The sequence below is a fragment of the Vicia villosa genome, linkage group LG2, assembly GCF_029867415.1.
Source record: "Vicia villosa cultivar HV-30 ecotype Madison, WI linkage group LG2, Vvil1.0, whole genome shotgun sequence".
In the NCBI taxonomy this organism is placed as follows: domain Eukaryota; kingdom Viridiplantae; phylum Streptophyta; class Magnoliopsida; order Fabales; family Fabaceae; genus Vicia; species Vicia villosa.
Window position 1 is genome coordinate 11,502,083 of NC_081181.1, and position 19,678 is coordinate 11,521,760.

The 19,678-nt window shown below is 32.9% G+C and overlaps 3 protein-coding genes across 3 annotated transcripts; 2 read left to right on the forward strand and 1 right to left on the reverse strand.

Annotated features, from left to right (window-relative positions):
• The first annotated feature begins 514 nt into the window (after nt 1-514).
• On the forward strand, nt 515-2,120 carry LOC131648560 (uncharacterized). Its single transcript, XM_058918311.1, has 2 exons — nt 515-1,129; nt 1,356-2,120. Exons 1-2 carry the CDS (start codon nt 515-517, stop codon nt 2,118-2,120), a joined length of 1,380 nt encoding a protein of 459 aa, XP_058774294.1.
• An 11,127-nt stretch (nt 2,121-13,247) lies between these two features.
• LOC131649154 (LRR receptor-like serine/threonine-protein kinase FLS2) lies at nt 13,248-15,761 on the forward strand. The gene is made up of 2 exons (XM_058918902.1): nt 13,248-13,464; nt 13,550-15,761. Exon 2 carries the CDS (start codon nt 13,610-13,612, stop codon nt 15,386-15,388), a length of 1,779 nt encoding a protein of 592 aa, XP_058774885.1. The 5' UTR covers nt 13,248-13,464; nt 13,550-13,609; the 3' UTR covers nt 15,389-15,761.
• Nucleotides 15,762-15,793: 32 nt separating this feature from the next.
• On the reverse strand, nt 15,794-17,386 carry LOC131649155 (high mobility group B protein 7-like). The gene is made up of 8 exons (XM_058918903.1): nt 17,183-17,386; nt 17,003-17,085; nt 16,838-16,886; nt 16,612-16,734; nt 16,470-16,527; nt 16,340-16,384; nt 16,149-16,235; nt 15,794-16,062 (listed from the first exon to the last, which is right to left on the reverse strand). Exons 1-8 carry the CDS (start codon nt 17,266-17,268, stop codon nt 15,985-15,987), a joined length of 609 nt encoding a protein of 202 aa, XP_058774886.1. The 5' UTR covers nt 17,269-17,386; the 3' UTR covers nt 15,794-15,984.
• Between the last annotated feature and the right edge of the window lie 2,292 nt (nt 17,387-19,678).

The following is a 19,678-nucleotide window of genomic DNA, read 5'->3' on the forward strand; positions in this document are numbered from 1 at the left end:
TATTTAAGTTTTATGTTTTGAGAATTAATTAAATTTTAATTAAATTAGTTTCTATATTCAGTCTACTTCTAAAGCTAATTGAAAAGGTTGATCTGTTGCCGAAAGTTTGACGCTTGGGGGTGTAATTCTTTATTGCTTTGGATTCAAATATTCTGCATACAAACATATTTTTTTTTGGAGTAAGTCTATATGAGTTTTGCTCTGCCTTTAAATAGATTCTCGTTAGTGAATAGTAGCATTGGTCTTCATAGATTAGTTTGCCACAAGGTGTGATATCAAGTTTTTTTTTTTTAAAAAGTAGTTTATCTTTTAAATTAAATAAATTAAATGTCATAGATTTGAATTGATATTCTTGCAATTGGATATTCGTCCATATCTACTAACTATATTTTCCACTTTTATATGTAGTTTATTTGAATATATGTAGTTTACATTTTCTAAAATCACACAAACAAAGGCTTGTAAGTGATACACCCCTATCATTTCAGAGGCTGTTATATAGGATATTGAAAGGATGTTGAATGCTTTTTGGTGGGGAGGTGGGAAGGAAGGTGGTGGAATTCGTTGGATGGCGTGGGATAGGTTAGCGTGTCCTAAGGAAGAAGGCGGTATAGGCTTTCGAGACTTCAAAGCTTTTAACATGGCTATGGTTGCTAAACAAGGTTGGTCCTTACTTTCGAAACCAGACACCCTCGTTTCTAGAATTTTCAAAGCAAGGTACTTTCCCAATAATTCTTTTCTTGATTCTTCCCTTGGTTATAATCCGAGTTTTGTCTGGAGAAGTATCTGGAAATCCCGTGAGGTTCTAACTCTAGGATGCAGGTGGTGTATTGGTGATGGTAGTCAGATAAATATTATGCAGGAACCGTGGTTTCGTGGTAGTAGTGATGGTAAATTGGGAGGACCGCAAAAACAGGAGGTGTACCATTTGTCTGTCAATAATCTTATGCAGGTAAATGTTAAACAATGGGATGTTGATATCATTAGAGACCTTTTTGATGCGTCAGATATGGAGAAAATTCTGTCAGTCCCTTTGACTGAAGAAGTTGCAGAAGACAAAATGATTTGGAAGGATGAGAAGGATGGTGTCTATAGTGTGAGAACGGGTTATAATTTGTGGCGTAACGCGGTAAGAGGAGGTGAGGTGGGGGGGAGCAGAGAATTGGGGAAGTATTTGGAAGATCAAAGCACCTCCTAGAGCCAAACACCTTCTTTGGCGAATTTGTAGAGATTGCCTTCCTACTCGAGAGCGACTCAGGAAACGTTTTGTGATGTGCCCGTCAGCCTGTCAGTTTTGTGATAGTACATCTGAGGATGAATGGCATCTTTTTCTGACTTGTATTGTTACTAATCAGTGTTGGAGGACAGCAGGTTTGTCTCATCTTATCGATTCCCGATTACATTCCTTTCAAGATATTAAATCTCTTATCTTTGATATCTGCTCGAAGGAAAGCCGGGAAGTTGCAGGTAGATTCGCAGTCATGTTAGATGGTATTTGGAAAAACAGGAATGACTATGTTTGGCATAATGAACAAGAAGAAGCGTCAGCTTTGGGTTTAAAATCGAATTACGTTTGGAATGAGTGGTTCCAAGCCCAAGAGAGAATGGCTGGAAATGCTAGTTCCAATCATGTTCTTGAGTGGAGTCCACCTCCCGTGGGTTGGCTTAAATGTAATGTTGATGCGGCTTTCAATAATAACAACGGCACTACTAATAGGGGGTGGTGTGTGCGTAATCACTTTGGCAACTTTATCTATGCAGGTACAGCATGGGACCCAGGAACTCTACTCGTCTTTGAAGCTGAAGCCTTGGCCCTTAAAGAGGCCATCCTTGGGGCTATATCCTCGAATTTGGAGTTCGTAATTTTTGAAAGTGATTCCCAAATTGTTACACAAGCTGTCCACTCAAATAAAAAGGGTAACTCTGAGTTTTGTCTTATTATTGATTATATTTGTAGTTTATTGAGGTCCTTCAAAAACTTTGAGGTAAAGTTTGTCAAACGTCAAGCGAATTCGGTTGCTCATTCCCTTGCAAGGGCGGCCAATTCTTGGGCTCGACGTAGTTTATTGAGTTCGACTCCTCTTTGTATTGAACATCTTTTGATTAATGAAAGTCGTTAAGTGTGTTTTATTCAAAAAAAAAAAGTGATACACCCCTATTTTGCTTTAAATAAATATGTCCGAAGATGCACTTCTAAAAAAAATTCTCCCCTAACCTTTTTAATTGTTCATGTTCCTAACCTTTAATAATAGGTTGAGATCATGGAATTTAGAATTTTATTTGTGAACTCTGGGAATGAAAAACAGAATAGGAAGTTCAAAAAAGTGAACGATGGTGGTTTTGGTCAATCTCAATCTATGAGAATAATCGCAATGGTGGTGATTGGCATGGCCATGGCCATGATCGTGCTCATCGACATGGTTATGGTTATGGGAATTTTAAGAATGAACAAAGTTCTAAGGATGGAACGATTTGGATGAGGAAGGATTAACAATGTTGGGGAAATCGAGACATAGTTTGGTGTTCTTGTTAATGTTAATTAATTTTAGTGTTTTATATATATTTTTAAAATATGTAATCAATTGTTATTATGTCTCGTATAGAAACTCATTAAATAATTATGAAAAAGTGAAACAAAAGAAGTTTACAAAGATGCGTCTCCAGAATATTTAGGAAAAACATCTTCGAATTAAATTTTAACAAAATAGGTGTCTTATCAATTTGCGTTGAGGAGTGTGTAAAAAAGGTCCGTCAGGAGATATATATCTGGATGCTAAAGGCAGTTCTGACTTTTCACGGTGGTGGGGGAACACCCCTAAGAGTGGGAAAAGTAACTCCCTTTAGAAATTTATTTTCCACCCTTATATGTGTTCTCTCACCACCTTGAAAAGTCCCAACTGTCGGTAGCGTCTGGAGATGCATTTCCATACGCAACTTTTTTAAGTCATTCCTCAAAGCAAATTGATGAGGCACCCTATTATGCAAAAAAATAAATTGAAGATGCATCTCTGTATACATAAAAGATAAGTATGAAGATGCATCTCCGTAAACATTATTTATTAAAAAAGTAGTGGGTGGTCCACAGATGCATCTCTAGACGCTTTTGATTCATATCCTCGCGTTAGACCCTTCCCCCTTCCTCCTTTTCCATTTTCTAAAAAGTTCTCAAAAAAAATTGAGCACTCACATCCATTCAAGTTCTCATTCATTCATTAAAGCTTCTACTGTTAGAGTTCTTTCTACTTCTTTCGAGCATCTCATACGTACAAGCTTTTCTTTCTCATCCATTTGATTTGGTAAGTTATTCAAAATTCTTTCTCTTTTTATGTTTTGATTTATAGTTAGTTGTTTAAGCCACATTAGTTGGTTAAGGTAGATTAGATAGTATTGGAAATGAAATAGGTAGCATATAAAGAAATGCATTGACATTTGTTTGGAGGGTTAGGACAACAATGACATTTCCGCCATGGATGAGAATCAAAACTTTGTCCAGAGATGCATCTCCGGATTTTCTCAGTGCTATTTTAGGAGATGTATCTCTGAATTTGTCTCAGGCTAAAATTTGGTTGATTTTGTGGATTTTTGTGAATTTGTACTGACATGTTTTTTTCCATATGTCTGTTTATAATGCAAGTGTAATGACTGAAAATAACCCTGGAAAAATTAGACTCGATTGTGTGTCCCAAACCATGTCTATACAATGTGAGAGGGTCGCAACCAACGAGGTCACTAGTCAATGATAACTCGTTTGATGGTTCACAATGTCGAGGTTCTCAACCATCTAGTTCATATTCTTGTAGCCACCTTTCTCAAGCATCTACTTCCCGGAGCCATGAGTCCTCAGATGATGCACTAGAACCTGAAGCCTCGTAAGCTCAAGAGAAACCTATTATCGATGCCCCTTTAGAAAGTTATCCATGAGGCTTATTTTGTCACCTCTTTACTTCATCTCTATGCAGATCATGTTGCTAGACATGTTTGGGAAGGAGATGTATATTTATTATCCTTTGCAATACATAAATTTTCAACTAATTAAATCGATGTTTATGGTGATGTTTTTTTACATGAGCGTCTTTGAAATCGGTAAACCACGGTAGGAAGATATTTGAGTTGGAATTGCCCACTCCTGCTTGATTCATTGATGTTATCGATATTCTAGTCTTGTCGGTTTTTGTTATGGTGTGTACATGACCATAAACCATGGTATGTAAACGGCTTTTGTAAAGAGGTGGCATTTCGAGACGTTATCTTTCCACCTTTCTATAAACCATATGACATATGCTTCGCCCATTCAAGGGTCACCGCGAGACGCATTTACTGGATGTCATTTCCTTATACTCCGGATGACTGGCATTTGGATCATCTCTTATGTATCCTTATATGCTCGAGTGAGTGATGCGCCAGTTTGGCTATTTGTATATTATTCTGAGACAACCCTCAGAATCCGCCTCTCCCATGTTTGTCATTGAGATCTTAATGTGATACTAGAGTATTTCGAGATTCACTTGGTACTAGAAGAGTATCATAGTGTGTCAGCTCCTTTTCGGTGGGCTTATGATGACGGGTACATGACATGGTTCTATAGGGTGTCACACCTTATCATGACACCAGACGCTCTTGAAAGACCACCTAGACCAGCTAATCAAGAGGTACTTAAGACTATGGATGACCACACTAAGGACATATCGGCGGTCTGGCAATACATTGTGGAGATGGGGAGATCAGGTATAGAGGCAGGACTTTTTTTGAGGATGGAACTCCCCAATCGACCCTTGTGGAAGGCATGATTGTCGAGGCACAAAATATCTCGCAGTATAGGCGGTGGAGAAAGCAATGTGTGTTAGACATACCTAGTAGATTTTTGTTTGATTGTATCATTTTATATTTTTAGAACAATTTATTGTATGACTTTTTTCATAATTAAATACTAAATTTTTTCATAATTGATTATTATGTTTGAATCAATTAATATATGTGTTTTCCTTCTAATTCATAAGTTAAAATGACTTAAGTTATGTTGAACTTAAATAACCTAAAACATATGCCAAAAAAATATTAAATTTAGTGAATAATGACAAAACAATTGTATACATAGAATAATTCGGATACGTATCTTCGGATACATCCAAATAACATACAAGGATACATCTCCAAACGGTATTTTATTCAAAATATGATGGATTTTTTTCAAATACACGTATTGGACCGTCTTCTATTCCAACCTTGGCTTGACCCACCACTGTATATATGGCCCATGAATTCACTATTCATTCACCAAACACCACTCTCTCATTGACCAACGAGCCAACTCGCACAATGCTTGAAAATGATTGTTTAAGATTATGATATATGATTAGACCGGTAATAAAACAAATTAATCCTGTGATTGAGCATTCATTAACCTTCTTTTTTTATCTTTAAGCATTCATTAACCGAAATAAGTTCAAGACTTTTCTTTTCAATTTCAAATACTTGCCCCCCACCACTACAACTTCTTCTCACTTGGGACCCAAATCCCTCACATTAATAAACTTTTTCTTCTTTATCACATATTGGGTCCTTATTTTACTACACAATTTGACTTTTAATTAAATGTAGGTCAAGAGTTTAGATTGACTTTTAATAGTAGAATTTTCATCTAAAATAAATTTCTCAATTTCATTAAAAAGTTATTATTTATGACCTTCATAATTTAGTGTCTTTTCACGGGTTAGATCTAGCATCAAATTACACGGATTTTACGGGATCACTTCTGCCATCAAGTGGTTACATCTTCTTTCGATCACAATTGCGGAGATCAAACTGTTATTCTTTCTACTAAATTCAGCACCAATCACTATAATCATTTAAGGATCTGTATCCTTGTGACAATTTTAAATATAAATTGTGGACACTTACTTGAATGATTCATCTTAAATATTCTTTAAAAAATAATACAGAATCAAGTACTATAATTCAATCACTATGAAAATATTCAAATTTGTCGGAAAATTAGCAAAATTTACTCAAAAGTTTTACTATACCAACGGAAAGAGAGGCTTAGAGCTTTTTGTTTTAATGGGTGTTTGTTTATTGAGTTTTCAAAACTATGAATTGTTGATTTCTTTTTTTATAAATTGATCAATTTTGACAATGTGAGTTATACTTCTTTTAGCCGACAATGTGAGTTGTTTGAGGTAGTACACAATTGTTTATATAAAGGACCATAAGGTTGAATTCTTTATGAAAAGATCAAATCCCAATGATAAACGCTTTTTCTTTTATTTTGATAAACAAAAAATACAACTTGGTTGATTTTGTTAGGATTAGCAAAATAAGTAGGAACAAAATTATCAATAGAATTTCTCATCGTAAGTTTGTAACCCATTGATTTTTAAAGAACCCAATGATTTAAACAGAATGAAAAAAAATCATTTAACTAAAAACTTATAATTTCGCATACTAAACAATCAGTTGTCTTGACAGTTTCTTAATTAGGGCAGATCCAATTAATGCGAGACTTCATTTTTTTGACAGAAAATAAATGATATTCATTCATTTAAATCGATAGAGTACATTGTTGCAATACAAATTCAAAATCGCCAAAAACAAAAAGGATGAATCTGCGAACAAATCCACATCATCCATGTTAATAGCATAAAACGGCAAATTGCATATGCCTACAAATATTAATGTATTGACTGTATTGAGATGTCCGAAATATTCATGCTTCCGGATCTGTAGCATTGACGGCACCAAAGTCATTGATTGAATCTGCACTAAATCGAAACTAATCTTTCAACCTGAAACAAATGAACACCGCACAAAAACGGAAAAACAAAATACTCGCACAAAGACGAGAAAACAAAATACACCACAGAAATATGGGAAATCAAAACAAACGATGACCCACGAAATCACAAAAAAGACAAAAAGAAAAGGTGTGAAAATCACTTATTTAAGTAATAGATAAACAAAAACGATTTGGAGGGGTAATTTTGGATCAAAATTGATCCTAAATCACCCCCTCTTTGAGAGAGAGGAAGGAAAAAGAAGAAAGTGACGGCTAGGTTAGAAACAACAAAATTTTAGTTTTCAATCAGGAAAGTGAATTAATTGCGGAGACTTCATTTTAATTTTAAAAATAAGTCCAATTTTAAGAATAAATATAATTATGATAATCAACAAAGACACATAAAAAATACAATCATGTATTAATCAATATTAAATTATAATTATTTTTTAGTTTTAATCTATCTCAATTTTTATATATATTAAGTTTTTATCACAATATTTTATTTATTTATTGAGTTTTTATTATAACATTTTATTTATTTCAAAAAATATCTATAAAAATAATTGGACATTTCAAAGAGCCTCCCAAAATTTGAAACTCATTGTTGTAGCACTTCCTGCACTTACACATGATCGGTCATGCGGTTAATTCTGAATAGTACGAGACTACAAAATAGTAAAAAAAATATAATAATTGAGTAAAGTAGGTGGTAGAAATCTATCACATGCTACTTCAAAGTCTTTTCATCATAAATTCATTGATAATCGGAATCATTAAGGGCCATAATTTTATTGTGATGCCTTTTAACACATTCTTGTTCTAAGTTTTAGATTAGCAATATTGGAGTAAACATTCTCTTACCACTTCAATCATTGAATGTTGAATATTTTCGAGAAAATAGAATTTTTTAAAAGAGAGTGAAAGAGAGATAAATATGTCAAAAAGAGAGCAAAGAGCAATTTTTAAGTTGATTAATTTATTAATAAGTTGATAAGCTACATAATATATAGCCTAAATGAGCAGTTACTTGCACAATTAACTTGCAGGAGACTTAGGCCTTACGAAGGTGGTGTTCCATTCGAATGCCCTTGATTGTTGCGGATTAGGGGTGGCAAAATGGATGGATTGGATGGATATGGATTGGATTATTAATGGATGGATCAAAACAATCCATTAATCCATTAACAATCCATCAAAGTTTCCCCAAAAATATCCAATCCAATCCATCCATTGAGGAATAAAATCCATCCAATCCATCCATTAACATTTTTTAATGGATGGATATCCATCCATCCAAAACATTAATTTAGTTTTAATTAATTGTTTTAATAATTTTATATTTTAAATTTTACAAAAACTTTTTTTTAACTTCAGTAGAATAATTTTTTTTAAATAATTTTTTAATTTCTCGTAATGATAAAATAGTGCATTCGCGTCTAATTTATTGGCTATCAAAGTTTAAATTCATTAAAATAATGTATCAGAAAACAAATGAATTGATTCAAAACCGAAAACATAAAAATGAGTTTCTTATTTAACTTAAACATTAAAAAAAAAATCGAAACTTATAATTATAAATATATTGCGGTGGTAATGAATTTGAGTTGCTTTTCCATCATCTCAGTAAATTAGCTATTACAAATCTCTCTCTACATATATTGTTTTGTGCTATATATAGATTTAAAATATTTCATCACATATGAAAAAAAATGAAAGAAACACTGTTATCATTGTAGGACAAATTTATTCTCTCATTCAATAATATCTAATTAGATATTCATGTCTTTTTTTTAAGTTACAGACTTTTATAAAATCAAATGTATAAAATAAATTGATTAATCAAATATTTAAGAGAGGAGAAAGTGTGTGAGAGATATATTTAAAATAAACTTTTTAAGAAAAAGGAAAAAATAGTGAGATTTTAAATTGAAATAAAAATTGTTGCAAAAATAGTTTTAAAAAATAAAATATGATCCATTGGATTTATTAAATGAGATGGATGGATTGAATCCATCCATATAATTAAATGGATGGATTGGATCCAATCCATTAAACAATTTTTTGTTTAATGGATGGATTGGATGGATAAAATATTGGACGGATTGGATGGATATTCCCTTAATGGATTTTATTGCCACCCCTATTGCGGATATTGTTCCGCTGGTTGTTGGTTGCCAAAACTTGTTTAGCTCTTTTATTGTTTTCTCTGCTGTTTTTATTGGTACGGTCAAGAACTTCGAAGCTTACTGCCTTGTGGGGATAGGTAACTGTGTTGGAAACACATTTGTCTTTCCATCAGCTCTCAATATCTTCACCAACTTGCCACATTGTCTTTCCACCATCACTTTGAATTTTTTGAAAACATCCAATGCTTCACTTTTGGCCTTGATCAGAAATAACCATAACATCCTAGAAAGTTCATCCACAAATGCGATGAAGTATTTGCTTCCAACATGATTGAGTTCTTATAATGATCCATAAATTTCTAAGTGAATTACACCTAGCACTTCCTTGGCCCTCATAGACAAACAAGACTTGAAAGCTAGTCTAAGTTGCTTCCCTACCAAGCATATAGTACATGAGCTTATAGAGGTATGTACCTCAGGGACTCCTAGCGCCATCCCTTTGGAATTAAGTTGAATTAGGTTTTTCTAGTTAAAATGACCATACCTCTTATTCCATAACTCAGCTTTTTGTTCATGTGATGTTGCAAAAAATAAAAACACTTTACATCTAAATTTTGAATGCATACGTTGAAAGTCGTGTTTCTTCGCAACTAAAACATCGTGATAAGCCTCTTCTTTGAATTAAACAACTTTACATATTAATTCTCCATGAACATTGAATATCCCTTATGCACTAGATGTCACACACTTAATAGGTTACATTGCATATCTGAGACAAATAACATATCCTTGATCATTGATGCTTTCACATATTTCCTTTTTATGGCCATATGTCCCATACCTTCTGCTAGGATAGATTTGTTATCAACCAATTTAATATTGGTCTTCTTTCTTGATCAAAATAAACCATCCATTCTTTATTTCCTATCACGTGATTGTTGCAACCAATATCAAGATACCAAATTTGGTATTTTGATACCTCAATATCAATTGCAGCCATAAGCATAATTGGATCTGAGTATGAGCTATAATTTTCTAAAGTTACCTTGGCCTCTTATTCACCATGCTCAGACTTCTTTTCTTTACCTAACTTACACTCTTGTGCATAATGTCTCATCTACTCACAATTGTAGCATTGTATATTTATTTTGTCAAATATCCTCTTCTTGATTTGGTTCTTGACGGGCCCTCCACCATTTCTGTTGTTTCAGGCTTGTCATCAACCTTTTATCTTTCTTTGTATTAATTATTTCCCTTGTTCTTCTTACATTTTTCCTTGCTTGCCTCTATTTTCTTGAATTTGGCTAGGAGTGCTTGTTCATCTTGTTTTTCAGTTTATCTTTCAGCTACCTTCATTTCATGAGCTTCAAGAGTGTTTTGTAAATCTCCAATCTTCATGTTATCCAAGTTCATTGTCTCTTTGATGGTCACCATTATACGATCAAACAAAGGAGGAAAGTTTCTCAAGATTTTATCAATGATTTTCAATTCACTAAGAGATTCACCATACTGCTTCATTTGATCTGTAAGGGTTAGTAATCTTTAGATGTAGTCATCTATTTTCTCATCATTATTTATCTACAATAGCTTGAGTTTCCTTTTTAATGAATGCAACCTCACCTTCTTAACTTTGTCTTTACCACCAAAAATATCTTTCCAACTTATTTCATGCATCTTGGAACTAGTTTCACCAGATATTTTCCAAACATCTTTGAATCCACAATTTGATGAATGAGGAAGAGATCATTGCAAACATCTTTTCTTGTCTTCTTTATATACTTTCCTTTTTGCTACACTTACATCCTAAAGAAAAGTTTCCAAACCAGTTTTCACCATATCACAAACATCTTGTGTATGAAAAATCACCTTTATTTGAGTCACCCATTTGTCCCAATTATTTCCATCAAGAATCGGTAGGTGTGCTAGAAAGTTGCCATAACCCATCATGATTGAATTCACTTACAAGCACTAGAATACCTTGGATCGATCTTTCTCGATATACCAATTTGATGGGGTGAAATGGAATTTTAAAGAATATATTGAGAGAGATAAGAATGTGTAAAAAAGATAGCAAAGAAAAATTTGAGTTGAGTATTTTATTAATGAGTTGAGAAGCTATGTATATAACCATGAAGTAAATTCATAGTCATCATGAAATAAATTCTTATAGTGATGTCATAAATCTTAGAGATTGTGGTGTTGATTTCTCTCTTTTGCAGGGTCGAACATTAGCAAGTGTAACATGTGTTATAGCATTGGGCCCAAATTCTGGGGCATTTAAGTTTTTTAATTACTAAAGCAATACATATTACACCTTTTTAAATAAATAGGTGTAAAACCATAGTTTGTTTTCAAAATCTATTTTACACCTCTTTTTAAAAAATAGGTGTAAAATTATAATTTGTTTTCAAAATTTATGATTGTATAACGGTTTCTTTAATTTGGTATAAATTCTTATTGTTTTAGACCTATTTTCTAAATTAGAATTAAATCTCTGAATTAATTGGATCGGCTCTGATGTTTTGTCTTCTTATATGCGAAATATGTATGGTTTTTATTTGCAATTATAAAACATGTAATTCTTTACATATTTTAGAGATTTTGGAGAAAAATGTTAACCAAGATTAAGCATAGAACTTTTGCCCAAAATAAAATAAGAGTAATCAATACATGACAAATTCCAGATTAAATGGGCAAGTAAGAATAAAGGGGACCCCATTTTTAATTATTCTTAAATGATATAAGCAAACAAAATTTGTACTGGTTTAAAGGAAGTAATTAGCAAGTTAAGCATACTTACTAAGGAGGCAAAGTTGATATTCATCATGCTTTAAGAAAAACAAACAGTGAATTGTTTTTATGCTATTTTATTTACTGTTGAAAATGACTAGACAATATAATATAAATAATTCTTGAGTTTGTTTTAAAAGTATATGTTTTTCCTTTTCGTATTGACAAATAAATATTTTCCAATTTATTAATAGTTAAAAAAAAGTATCACTTCATTTATTCTTTTAAATATTTATATAAAAGGACAAATTTATAATTGTCAAATAAAAGGAAATATTTATTATTATTTTAATTTTTCTTATAATTGTCTTTGAAAATAGAAAATAAAATGAAAATTTATTTAGAGTTTAAAGGTAGTGCACTGACAGTGTAAACCAATTTTACACATACAATCAATCAAAACCCTTACATTTGCCATGTCATATTAATTTTTTAAAATTAAAATTGTGTTTTAATTAGATACATGGTTGTGATTGGTTGACAGTGTAAAAATATTTTACTGTCAGTGCATATCCCATTTTCTCATTTATTTAACCCTTTTATAATTGTCAAATAACTTATTTCCCATTCTTAAATGTAGTATTTACAATAACTTATGAAAATATATATATATATATATATATATATATATATATATATATATATATATATATATATATATATATATATATATATATATATATATATATATATATATATATATATATATATATATATATATATATATATATAGTCCATACAAAGTAAAAGTGGAAACCTACCAAACATGGGTTTAGCATGGGGCATTCCACTTGACTTGGTTTTTACCTTTTACTTGTTTTTCTCTTCTTGCCTTTGAAGATATTTCTCAATTACTTCTATTTTTGACTTTTATCTTACAAAAATTGATACTACTAATTTCTTCAACAACAAAAAAAAAACTTTATTAATATAAACTTAAAAAAACATAAATTCAAATATTATAATATATAGTAATATGAAGTTAACTAGCTAGTAAAAATATTAATATATTTTATTAATTAAAATAACATAATCGAACACTTTATGACCAAATATGATTATTAGACGTTTGAATTTTTTTTAATTATTTATTTGTAAATATCAATCATTTATTTAAAATAATATATAAATATAAATAAATATTATCGTCTGAAATTAAACTCTAAATCAACTGTTTATATTTACTTAATTTAACTAACAAATATAACTTGAGTTACCTCCTTCACTCTTTAACTCATTATCTTTATATTATAAGATAAGTGATTACCATTGAATTAACCTATCAAATGTCAAAAAATTGATAATTTTAACATTTTGTTCTTTTTAATAATTAAAATGTTGCCCTTTTATAATATTGCATAATAAATAAGTGAATGGAAAAAACTTGAAGTAAAGATTCTACAAGCCAAACAGTACTACTATTCATTTTCTTACTCCTAAACAAGGAACATGTGGACAGTATAAATAACAGACAGAACCTAAATTTTATAAAACACTTGACATTTTTTGAATCTAGTGCGCTCCAACGTTCGAATTACCAAAGATCCTCGTGATTCATCAAACGGTCTCAATTTTACCATGTGAACTTCTTTAAACTAATCCATTTTCTTACATCCTTTGTTTTTTTTCTTTCTTTCCTTTCTAACTATAAATAAGAGACTGCACATATCACTATCTTGCATGCAGAAAATTTCCAACAGAATCATAATTTTCAGACAACACACAACTTCATCATCATCATATCTTACCTTAGAATAAATCAATGTCGGATTGGTACTTTTCCTACACTTTTTCTTATACTAAATTTATTATTTACTTTCTTTATGTTCTTTTACTAACTCAAACTTTCTCTTGTCAGATCCCAACTTCACAGAAGGAAAAAAAAAAAACTTATTTTGATCAAGACCCACTTCTCAAAATGCAGTTTTTCACATGGGTTTTAAACCTTGTTCTGATATTTTCATTACTCAGCAACTTCTTCTTCTCAGAAAGTGCTTCTTCACCAAAACCTCCAATTTGTTCAGAACAAGATAGAGCTTCTCTTCTCACCTTTAAAGCAGGAATTCTGAAGGACACAACAGATACTTTATCGTCGTGGATAAGCCGCGACTGCTGCGACGGAGGTTGGGAAGGAGTTCAATGTGATGCATCCACAGGTAGAGTTAACATGTTGCAGATACAAAGTCCTGATGCTAGAGATAGCGGTAGTTTTATGAAGGGAACTCTTTCTCCAGCACTTGGTAATTTGAAATTCTTAGAGGTAATGATGATAAGTGGGATGAAGCATATTACAGGACCAATTCCTTCTAGCTTCTCGAATTTGACTAACCTTAAACATCTTGTTCTTGAAGATAATTCACTTGGAGGGTGCATTCCTCCAAGCTTAGGTTCTTTGTCTTTGCTTGAAACACTTTCATTGAGTGGTAACCATTTGAAAGGACAGATCCCTCCAACAATAGGGAATCTGAAAAACCTTGTTCAAGTGAATGTTGCGAGAAATTTTCTGTCCGGTTCTATTCCGCTCGGTTTCAAAAGCCTTAGAAATTTGAATTATCTTGACCTTAGTTACAATTTGTTATCAGGGCCTATCCCTGATTTTGTTGGGGAGTTTCGAAACTTGACTAATCTAGACCTGTCTTATAACCTACTAACAGGGAGAATTCCGGTTTCGTTGTTCAGCCTTGTGAATCTTTTAGACTTGTCTATGAGCTATAACAAGCTCACAGGAAACATTCCAGATCAAATAGGAAACCTGAAATCACTGACAAGTCTTCAACTTAGTGGCAATCAGCTAACAGGACATTTTCCACTTTCCATATCGAAATTGCAGAAACTTTGGTACCTTAATGTGTCGAGAAATGGTCTCTCGGATCCCTTACCGGCGATTCCTATCAAAGGTATTCCTTCCCTTTTGTCCATAGACCTGTCTTATAATAAGCTCAGCCTTGGTAGTGTTCCCGATTGGATCAGAAGCAAGCAACTTAGAGACGTACACTTAGCCGGGTGTAAATTGAAGGGAGATCTTCCGCATTTCGTCAGACCCGACTCTTTGAGCTCGATAGACCTATCAGATAACTATCTGATTGATGGTGTCTCAGACTTCTTCACAAATATGTCCAGTTTGCAAGATGTCAAACTCTCAAGCAACCAGTTGAGATTTGACATTTCTAAGATCAAATTGCCATCTGGGTTGTCTTCAATAGATTTGCATTCAAATCTTTTGATCGGTTCACTGTCAACATTCATAAATAACATGACAAGCAGCTCTTTGGAGGTAATTGATGTCTCGAACAATTTCATCTCCGGTCACATTCCAGAATTCATAGAAGGGTCAAGTTTGAAGTTGTTAAACTTGGGAAGCAACAATCTCTCAGGTTCAATCCCAGTTTCTATTTCAAATTTGATAGAACTTGTGAGATTCGACATTTCAAGAAATCACATAATGGGAAACATCCCTTCAAGTATAGGTCAGTTGCAGAACCTACAATGGCTTGATGTATCTATTAATGGAATAACAGGACAAATCCCAGGTAGCTTATCACAGATCACTAATCTCAGGCATGCAAGTTTCAGAGCAAACAGGTTGTGTGGAGAAATTCCACAAACTAGACCTTTCAACATCTTTCCACAAGCTGCTTATGCCCATAATTTGTGCTTATGTGGCAAACCTTTGCAGCCATGCAAGGGAAAGATATAAGGGACAATAGGTCAGCAAGATGCTGACTAAATTATCATAGACATTTTCATGCCTTATGACCATTATTACACAAGATAGAATAGGCTCCAACTTTATTTAAATCTTTCAATTCCAGGTTGAGCAGCACAATGCTTATTGTTTAGTTCAATTTCCAATTCAATATTGTTTTGAATAAACCATGTATTCATTTTTACATCATACTTTAGATTTGAAGTAAAAGATAGTCCAACTTTTGTTTCTATTTATGTTTCTATATTTTGTGGGCAGTCAAATAATGCAGCAAACCAACCACTAGAACTTGTGGGCCTTGGTTTACCTAAGTGTTTATTTAGATAATCATTTGAAAACATATGGAATCAAAATGCCTGATCACAGGGGAAGAAAAATAAAAGGCAACGCAGTAACCATAGAAACAAAGTAACTAGCATAGCATTGATAATATTCCAAGATAACAGTACATAAGATGTTGCACTGGAACTTCTAATTAAATCAACATCTAAATTTAAATCCAAAAACATTCCAAAATTTACAAATTTAAACTAGGTCAAATGGCTTTTTCAACATTGTATTCAGGTATGATGAGCATAAATCTACTACTACTCTTCATCAGTTAACTCTTCAACCTCTCCTGCAGCAGGGGCTTCCTTATCAGACTTATCAGATCCCTCTTGATCCTGAAAAAACATCACAGCTTAAGAAAAGATACTGACCAAACAAGATCATATTATAAAACAAACTGAAAAACTCAGAGGTAACATACTTCTTTTTCACCAGCATTATAGGCTTCCATAGCCTTCTCATATTCTGCCTTGAGCTCAGCAACTCTATCCAAATAAGGCTTCTTCTCCTAAATCATCAACAAGCATCACAGCGTTTGATCAACATCACAACAAGGAATAATCAAAGCACAGCAACACTTTACCCAAAACTTAACATTTTACATTAACTTACTTCATCAGTCAAAGACTTCCACTTCTCACCCCCTTCCTTAGCAACCTATTGTGTCCATGAAAAACCAGTTCAATCAATAATCAATCCTTAACCAGACACTACAAACACACAATTCAAGTAATTTCATTACCCTCTTAACATCCTTTGAATCAGGATTAGCTTCCTTGAAAGTTTTTCTAAAATCATCCCTGCATCAAATAAAAACAATCAACATAAACCCTAAAAAAACAGAACAAAACACCACAAACAGCATAAACACCACAAATCCTTACATAAAAACAAAGAAAGCAGTAGCAGGACGTTTGGGCATGTTGGGATCCTTAACCTTCTTCTCTTTCTTATCTTTTCCACCCTTAGCCCTTTTTGCAGCTGGTTCTTTAGTACTAGGCTTCTTCCTACAAATTTTCAAAAAAAAATCAAAACCAAAACAAACCCTAATTAGAACCCAATTCAACCAAACTCAAATCTTCATACAAACAAATTAGGTTAAAAATCTACCTCTCAGGTTTCTTGGCATCAGCAGCAGCTTGCTCTACAACATGAGAATCTAAACAAACAAACAAAATCAAAACATCTTAGCAAAAAATAACCACTGATTTTGACTTCAAATTAAACCTAATTTCAAATCAAACCAATAACAGAGTTCTGAATAACAACAATTACCAAGATTCATTTTGATTTTGGCTTCAAGGCTGCAATCATGCATGCTAATGAGTGCGACAGGAACATTCTTCTTACACTCATCACTGAAAATTTCAACAACATAAAAGATCATATATATTAGTTGAAAATTCTGCAGAAAAAATGAAAACGATTGAAAGAGAAAGGGAATGAGGAACAAACCATTTGGCGAAGGCACTGCCATCTTTGGCACGAACGAGAACTGTAGCGGAATCAACAGCGTCAACCCTTTTCGTACCCTTCGTCATTTTCGTGAGATTTTTTGTGAGTGATAAAACCCTAATTTCTCGATTACAAGTTTCGTTCAAAATGTTGTGCGAATTGAAAGGAATGATAAAATATTGAAGAATATATATGATGTGAAATGAAATGAAAGGAGGGAAAATTTTATTTGGGATTTTTGGTTTTAAGCGCCAATAACTGCGCCTTTATGTTTTCCTTTTTTTGCATTTTGAGATTTTGAGATTGAATGCGCGCGAGGATTTGTGTATGTAAATGGGCCGGTTTGACAATTGAACTATATTCTATTGGGCCTCTGTTGATGATATAAAACTTCTTAGGGTGCAAATAGTAGTTATGAATAATTTACATGGTTGAAGAAGAAAACTGCGTCGTGAGTTATGAAAGTTGAATTCCTTTTCTCGGTTGGAGAAGAAAATGGTGCTAAGCTCGGAAAAAAATAGGTTTATTTGGAGATTGTGTGTAGTTGTTTTTAAAGACGTGTGCATTCTTTGGGTCGAAGTTAAATTGTTGAGAAAAATATTTGATATCATACTATAAAAGAGCGACTCTCCAGACTTTAGAAATTGAAATGAGAATTAGAGATTATGGACAATGGTTAAGTTTGAGCAAGATGCATATAAGGAACTAATCATCTTAAATAAGGCTTGGGTGATAAAAAAAATCACTACTTAACGAATAACAAGGTGGAGATAATGAACGTATGGATACGCTTTTCGTGACTAAATTTGATCTATTATGATTAATTTTTTTGTCACATGATAAACCATCTGTCGCATCATTTATAGAAATTTGTGGAAGTGATTTAGGCATTTGTTTGAATCTGAGAGTTTCTTTGAGCCGATTCCATCTTAAAACTTATTTTCTTATGTGAGAGTGTGATCCTTTGTTAACCATTCTTTGAGCCTGAGGTCAAGGTAAATTCATCATATGCACCAAGGAAAAACCTGGTGAGTTTTGATCTCAATAAAAAAAAATTGTGGACCATCAACCACAAAATTTGGTGATGTGTTTTCTCTTTGACCTTCATAGAAAGTAGGGGAGCATTCATATAATTTAAATACAGGTTGATCTCCAAGTTGGGGAGAGTCATAATCAAAAGAAGAGTAAGTCTGCAGGTGGTGATTTACAAAGAACGAAAGAGATTCGTAGCTTGAAAAAAAAACAATGTTTGAAAGAAAACAATTGTTGAAAATAAAAGAAAATAAAAAAAGAAACAGCGAGCTACGAATGAAAAGAAAAAGGGGTGAAAAAAGTTGAAGGTATAAAGGAAAAGGAAAGGAGTTATGATTCGGATGCTTCCCTAGAATAGGAACAACCCTCATTTGCCTTCTTTTCTTTGAATCTTAAACCACACTACAACCCTGGAAAGACCTTTTGATTCTCAAATTCCACAGGACTTGATGCTAACAATATGGTGAACGTATGATATGGATTTTTGTTGATTTAATTGTTTGGATGAGTGTTTAACCCCTGTATTATTCATCATACTTTTTGATGAGAGTGATTAGTGCTGATTCAATTGCAATTGTGTAGTGTTTTGAACTTCTGGAGGTAATTTTCTTTCAAAATCTGTTTCATGTATGTGTTCTGAGTTTGCAGGGAGATGAGGAATATCTGATTTGACTGCTGAATTGAGCCATTTGAAAAACCTTTTTGAAAAACTTGTGGCATGATTGTTGGTATGTTTTTGTTGTTTCGTTGAGGTAAGTAATTTTGTTTAGGGACAAATAAAACTCTAAGTTGGGGAGAGTTTGTTAGGAGTGAATTAATGGTATTTTCCTGTGTTAAATTAACTACCTTTTGAGCTAAAAGTGAATATATCTTGTGATATTTACGGATTTTATAGTTAGAAGTGAACTTTCGAGGTTCAATGTTAATTGTAGAACGACTTGCATCACTTTGGGTGTTATTTGTGCAGATATTGAAGTTAAGAAGCAAAGACGAAGGAACACGCAAGCGTAGAAGCTCTGAAGAAGAGGAATCACAAAGAATTGGGTTAAAGCAAGTGGCGAGCCGCGCCAATCAGAGCCAAGATGCGCGAAACCTTCTGTCTTGGGTTCGCGCCGCGCCAGCCCGTGTCGCGCCGCGGTGATTGCGTTATAAAGAAAAAAGCTATAAATACAAGCCCTAATCCTCATAAACCATAACTTTGGGAGAGAGACTTTTTGTGAGCGAAATTCAGAGAGCAATCCTAATCCAGAACAACAAACAACATCCGACGGAGAATTCAACATCAATTGAAGACATTCCCTTGATGAAGATGAATCCATCCATGAAACCTTGTTTGTTCTTCATATTTATGGAGAGCTAAATTCTTCTTGTTGAGTTTAAAGTAGTAGTTAACTTATGAATATACAATACCGTTGATTAATTCTTATGAACAATTGTTTGAATTTATTATCAATAAGAAACCTT

Bases quoted from the DNA above. Each gene is read 5' to 3' on its own strand.
- LOC131649155 (XM_058918903.1), bottom strand. From the start codon at position 17,268: ATGACGAAGGGTACGAAAAGGGTTGACGCTGTTGATTCCGCTACAGTT. The intron at 17,086-17,182 runs GTTTGTTCCTCA...TGAAATTTTCAG, and splicing joins GGCAGTGCCTTCGCCAAATG to TGATGAGTGTAAGAAGAATG. The intron at 16,528-16,611 runs GTAAGGATTTGT...TATTTGATGCAG, and splicing joins ACTGCTTTCTTTGTTTTTAT to GGATGATTTTAGAAAAACTT.
- LOC131648560 (XM_058918311.1), top strand. From the start codon at position 515: ATGTTGAATGCTTTTTGGTGGGGAGGTGGGAAGGAAGGTGGTGGAATT. The intron at 1,130-1,355 runs GTAAGAGGAGGT...GTTACTAATCAG, and splicing joins ATAATTTGTGGCGTAACGCG to TGTTGGAGGACAGCAGGTTT.
- LOC131649154 (XM_058918902.1), top strand. From the start codon at position 13,610: ATGCAGTTTTTCACATGGGTTTTAAACCTTGTTCTGATATTTTCATTA.